We start from the raw sequence: 6,461 nt of genomic DNA, 5'->3' as shown, positions 1-6,461 counted from the left end.
CTGCAGAGGCAGAGAGGAGGACAGCAAGAGGAAGGCAGCAGAATTCTCCACTGTAACATGTAGGACAGGAGTATGTCAGAGCTATATTTCCACATGGGATGTAGATTGGAAGCACATCAAAGAGAGCATCCGTACGTGCCACCTTACACACTCCTAGTGCCTATCAAGGCATTTAAGAAACTGCGGTCCACTGCTTATGCTGTATGCCAGTAAGCTGTGGCAACATACATCAGGTTCTCAAAGCCAACATGGACAAGCATCACAGGGCATTCTTGAAGGCTGATGTCCAGTAAGCATGAGCTGACAAGGCTCCAAAGTGGTTTGATTTTCCATCAAGTACATTCAAGACAATTGAAATCCCCTCGTTTTGAAGAAGTGTATCATTAAGGCCCTATTTGTTCCCAGCTGTATTTCAAGACAGCTCTGTTGATGTGGTCTGGTTACTGGAAATAAACCCTACCTGCGTAAGGTCATGACAGCTCATCTGCTAGAAAAGATGACTGTATAAAACAGGCAGAAACAAGCTGCTAGGGCTTGCAGTAGTGTCTGTGCTTACAAAACTGGGCATGGATGTCAGCAAGGCCAAGGCATTTGCATAGTTCCTGTGTCAATGCCTTCTGTACCAGTTTCTATGGTTTCTATTGCCACTGTATTTAGGTACCCCAATCTATCAAATCCACAAGACATCACAGAAGTACTGAAAAACTACTGTCCACCTAATACAGATGGAAAACTGACCCAGATATAATGTGCACTTCCTACCACAGTGAATAATGCCACAACTGATGGGGGCACAGAAAGGAGCCCAGATCTCAGGCTAGGATCAGTCTCTCAGGACTGAGGCTTCTGAGTTTCATAACTTAACATATGACTACACTGACAGCTCATTGGAAGCACAACTGTGTAATTGTGCATTGCAAGCTGTGCAATGTGCTATTAACACTTGTTGAAGATTTAATTATAAAATAAGAGGAATTGTAAGAAAACTTCTTAACTTGACCGAACAGTATAAAAGCAGAATCTACCACAAAGTTTATTTATACAGATTTTACAGGCTTTATTTCAGAGATAGACCATTCTGAATTACTTTCAGCTAAAGTTCAATCTGCATTAAGACCCCTGGGCTTTTGGTTCTCTTGTAAGAGAGGGACCCCTTTTTTGCTCAGGTCTAAAGAAGATTTCTGGATAGCAAGTGACCGAATAGAAAATCATGGAAAAGTCATAGCTGTACAGTAGAACCTAAGCTTTCAGGAAGTACTGACCATTGTCTTATTAAAAAACCCCACAACTTTCCATGTTTATTTTTTCCCCTCAAAAACTGTAACCTCCACAAGAAGCAACTCAACAACAGCAAAATCCCAAGTTTTCTGAATGCTTGAAATGCAGACAAATATAAGGCTTATGTTATATGTTTGTCCATCATCCCTCCATCCAGAACTTTCCACAAGTTACAGAGGAAAAGAAGAAAGAAAAAAAAAAGTTATGTAAAAGAGGTTAATTTTTTCATAAAACATTCAAGTGAGCCACTTACATAGTTGTCTCTTGCAGACCAGCCTGGATAAAGCTGCATGTGTAGCTGCCTTTCTTTACGAGCTAGTTCATAATATTTCGCTTGTTCTTCACGGGAGAGAGCATGCCACTGCAAATAAAATAAACATAGCAGTAGACTAGGAAATAACTCATACCCCGGCAACAGATGACCCGAGCCAAGTGTTTCTGTGACTTTGATTCAGTCCTTCCCTGCTGCAAAAATAAAATCCATTAGGAACTGCAAGCACCCGTGTTTATTAACCAAGTTACAGGCATTTGTCAGCTCCGCAACTCTCAAGTGCCTTCAGCAAGACAAAATTCATTTATGGAAACAGGGCTCACCAACTAATCTGCTCACAGCACCACGCTTTCCCAGCATTGCTTTACTTAACAAAAAACCCCACAAACACCCACAAAATAAAAAACCAAAAAAAAAAACCAACCAAAAAAACACCAACACACATCCCCCGCTTAACTCCTGACAAAACAGAAAGGTTTTGTGCTGCTTTTAAAGGACAAGCTCCCCACCATAGAAAGGTTTGCTGTCTTGGTTTTACGCAGCAGCTACACACAGGTTTTCAATGTCAATGCAGAGGGCTTTCTGGGCATCAGCAGGCTCCTGTGCCAAGATCTACCTGTAAGTACTGAGCTTCAAGGTAGCTGCTTTCCGATTTCTTCTTTTTGTAATAAGGGAAAAGAAAATGGCAACTGCAGAAAATTTCTGAGATACAGAAACCACAGAACTGTAGTTTTCCAAATTCCATAGCTGACCTCTGTGGTCAAGTAGGGATAACTTCCTGCTTTTATGTACTTCAAAAAAAACCCCCAAAACTCAAAACCCCCTCACAACCTGAACATTTGAAAAGACAGCAGCTACATCAGTATCAAATAATTTTGTTCTTGTTGAAACACCTATCATAGACCTGAAGCAGGAAGAGTAAAGACCTATTTAGAATGAGGTTCCACTGCTGCATCATTAGACATGTCTTCTTGTTTGATAACATGCATGGGAGGACAGGGGGAGAAGAAGATACTAAAAAACCAAAACAAACCAAACCCAAAAACCAGACAGACATGAAATCATTAAGACACTCATGCAAAAATAATTTACAGAACTAGGATTTCAAATCAGATCACATTTTGTATGATTTAATATGTCATTTTGTTACACATCAGAAGATGTGAACTAAAGCAGTTGTCGGTCTTGACTTGGCAAGTTCGATGTGTTACTGCAAGCACAGTGGCTCAGCCTATTTGCAGCTCTTAAACTCCACATATGCATTACGAAACTGGAAGATAGCAAACACTGAATGTTATCAGAGAGCCCAGCATCATGCAAGCATCAGCTCTTGAGAACGGAGGTGGTTCCTTCTCTGGAGTGACACAGGGTATAGTAAATAGCAACCAGGATGACTGAACACAAAACTTTTGACAATAATTAATCTCCAAGCAACTGTATTGGATAACTCATGCATTGTTTGTACCATAGTAAAAGTGGAATTTTAGGTACTTTCATGGAGAACAGTACCTTGAAAGGAGGAGTCCAAGCTGCAGAAAAAGCGGGAGCACTGGGGCTTACAGAGATAAACAATCCCTACTCAAACTCAGACTGGTACAAAGTTATCCCTTTTCTCATTTCTGAGACAGTCGAGGGCAAAGTGGGCATTACCTCTGCTGCTTTCCCTTGGAGAAACAACACTGACAGTGAACATGAAGTTTGTAACTGGGGGTTGGCCTGCATATCTTTTCTCAGAGCATGGAAAGAACAAAACACGCCTACAATGCTACAGAAGAAACGGCTCTCAGCAAGGCTCTGGGACATGTACCAGGATCATCAGTACTCAGCTGGTGACTTCAGAGACATACAAAACTTGATTAGACAAATCCCTGAGCAACCTGATGTAACTGGACCTGCTTCGAGCAGGTGATGGACTTAAATGACCACCACATGTCGCTCCGAACCTGCAAGACTTTATAACTGAACCGCCTTAAGTTAATCTTCGAGTTCCGTGTCCACTGGCATCTGGTGTTGGTCTTTGAATGATCCCCTCAGGCGCCGATGGACACCAGCCTCAGGGAGGACCCAGAAGGTGATTTGAATACTCCTTCCCTGTGTGAATAAGGCTATTTCACGCCTGAGGTGTTGACACCATAATAGGAGTGGAAGAGATACCAATTCGATGATGTTGCTAATGCTGCTTTTATTTTTTAGTTGCATGTTTTATCTTCTATAGCTAATTTGATAGTTGCACATTAGTTAGCACCTCAAGCAGAAAGTGAGCTATCACACCCAACTAAAGGGAAACACACACAAATTAGCAGCACACGTGAGTACACACACCCCCTCCTGTACATACCCTTCTGCCAAGAATCTGGTTGATAGCTGCGCTTTCTTTCAGAGTACACTCTGCTACAACGTTCGCTCTCATTTCTTTCATGTACAACATGAAAGCATTCAGAGGTTTCTTAATATGAGGTCTTTTTGGCTCTTGTTCTTTTCTCTGTTCGTGCTGAGGCTTCCTAAAACGTGGTGGGGGAAAGGGAAAGGAGGGGAAAAAAAGCATCCATTTACCTTCAGCCTAGAAAGCCTCAGTGGAAAATTACCAACCTGTGGTTACAGGAGCATTTAAGTAAGTAAGAATGAGAGTTTCAGTGGGCATGTACCATCCACTTTCATATCTTTTCAGAGAATTGATTTAACACTCACAGAGTATGTCAGGTTGTCATTCTTGCAAATGACATTTGAGCTCTGAATCCATTCCAAATTCATCACTTGTCTCAATTCTCTTTTTTCCCATAGTACCCTAAAGACCACTGCTATGGGCAGGAGGATTGTGCCTCATCCACTTCTTTCTCAGGCCTTTTGCCTTTGAGTACTAAGCAAGAACGCTGCTTTTTACTAGTTAAGACTTTTTCCCGCAGAAGTTTGTGAGTTCACACTCAAGCAACATTCACAGGTAGACAGGTCTGTCACTATATCTGAATCAAGGTGATTGTTGCCAATAGCTAAGAAAGTGCTGAACTGGAATGAAAAATGGCTTCGTGTCTCATTACTTTTCCCAAACAGTAGCCCATATATCCTGCTTTAGTTATAAGTTACAAGAGAAGATTTAAAATTCAAAGAGGTCATGAAAGACACTTTTTTGTTGTTGTTATACACCTTTGACTCTTCTTCAGATAGGCTTAGTTCTTAAACATTTATGGATTAAGGGCTAGTGCAGAAAGGCAGACTCACACATGCATTAGCTCACTGTCGTTGTGCAGATGTTCTTGTTTTACTTGAGGTGTTACAATAGCTGGGTGAGGGATTCCAGTTGTGTGAGGGCCTGGAGGACCAGGAATCATGTGATGTGAAAACCTAAAAGAAAAAACAAAGGGAGGTCTGTAACCGTACTACAAACATGTATGACAGCATCAGGGTGCCCCAAGAATGCAAACATTATGAAGCTTGCAATGGAAGATAATTCTTCAAAAGTGCATGAAAAATATTTGGCTAAGATTTGTGCATTGTAGCCCATTTATTGAAGAAAAACAAACAAACAAAAATATCAGTCAACATTTTGATTGTAAAGAAGCTATTTTATCACCTTTCAGGCAAACGGTTTTAGCAATGCAAACAAGAAGTTTAATGGATGTACTGTTGCACTGACTAGCAATAAAAATACACATTTCTTAACCAAAAGCTGTATTTCCACACCAAGATATAAACATTTTAAAAATATCCACCACCAGCCAAGGCAAAGGAGAGAACTGCCATGCAGAAACAAATAAAATAAAAGAGGAGTCTTTTCAAGAAGTACCTGATGGCTCTCTAAGGAACCTCCGACTTTTCAAGGTATTCAAGCCAAAAGGTGTTAACATCACTTCATCTAACTCACTATCCTTCCCTCAAATGCTTAAAATAAATGTTAAGAATCCTGCATCTAGGGGGATGGAAGGGAGACACTTTTGTGCTAAATAAAGCTTCCTTTCCTTTCTACAAGAAGGAAAATGGAAAAGAAAACCAAAGCACCACTAACTCAGCCATCCCACGCTACTAACCCAGGCCATCCTCAAGGTTATCTGACACAGATATTGAAGGTGCTGAGCATTGCAAGGTCACATGCAGCGGAAAACCTGCATGCTTCATTTTGTGTTTTATTTTATTTTGGTGGAAAGTACCATTAACATCAAAAGCAAGCTTACACTACAAAGGTTTGCTGAATGAGTACTGGTTAAGGAACGGCATCCAGCCTCTCCTTTCTCCATTTCCTAGTCCCTTTGCCCTTTTCCTTCATGTCATCAAAATAAAGCAAACACAAAGCCCAGTAACCAAAGCAAGTCATTTTATCATGGAGAAAGAATGGGTTTTCTTCCCAATCACCCTGACAGGCACATGCTTATCATTCCCCTGTAAAGAAGTGAAAGGACAGAGATAATCCAAAGAGGCCCACACAAATAGAGGCAAGAGGACCCATCACTTATCAAGTGGCTTGTCTTAAATCCCCATGCAAGAGGATGTGTCTTCTACAAGTCACACAAAAAAACCCCCAAGAATGGTATATTGCAACCTCGTGTACACCAAGCACAGGATGCAGAAGCTGTCTTTAGAGTGCAAAAGCAGAGGAGAGGAGGTCTGGAGTGTGTCGTGGCCAAGTCTCAATTAGCATTGCTTGCTTGCACTTAGACACAAAGACACAGTGCCTGATTCACACACCAGTACAAACACACTGTGCTGGCATTCCCTGTCATTAGTGGCTTTGGGCTATGAAATACCTACTTGCGAGCAAGTTTCAACACGGAGCGATACCTAAATGATTCAAGACTAATTAGCAACAACTTTGAAATTAGAACTAGAGAACACAGAACTAGAGTGACAATCAACCTGGTTGCATACTTGCATGAGCAAAACCCAAGGATGCACACTATATGTTGCATCTAGAAATGAACTA

The 6,461-nt window shown here is 41.2% G+C and overlaps 1 protein-coding gene across 1 annotated transcript in view; it reads right to left on the bottom strand.

Moving 5' to 3' along the window:
* The window catches only part of LEF1 (lymphoid enhancer-binding factor 1), a 69,228-nt gene that overhangs the window by 15,444 nt on the left and 47,323 nt on the right, over nt 1-6,461 (bottom strand). The window contains exons 6-8 of the mRNA XM_010021367.1: nt 4,766-4,888; nt 3,888-4,050; nt 1,532-1,639 (exon numbers count right to left, since the gene is read on the bottom strand). Of these exons, the coding sequence (XP_010019669.1) occupies nt 1,532-1,639; nt 3,888-4,050; nt 4,766-4,888 (394 nt within the window). The remainder of the gene's footprint in view (nt 1-1,531; nt 1,640-3,887; nt 4,051-4,765; nt 4,889-6,461) is intronic.

The sequence above is a fragment of the Nestor notabilis genome, unplaced genomic scaffold (genome assembly GCF_000696875.1).
Source record: "Nestor notabilis isolate BGI_N333 unplaced genomic scaffold, ASM69687v1 scaffold10029, whole genome shotgun sequence".
Lineage (NCBI taxonomy): Eukaryota > Metazoa > Chordata > Aves > Psittaciformes > Psittacidae > Nestor > Nestor notabilis.
Note: the sequence above shows the minus strand (reverse complement) of the source record. Positions and strands in the feature narration are given on the sequence as shown.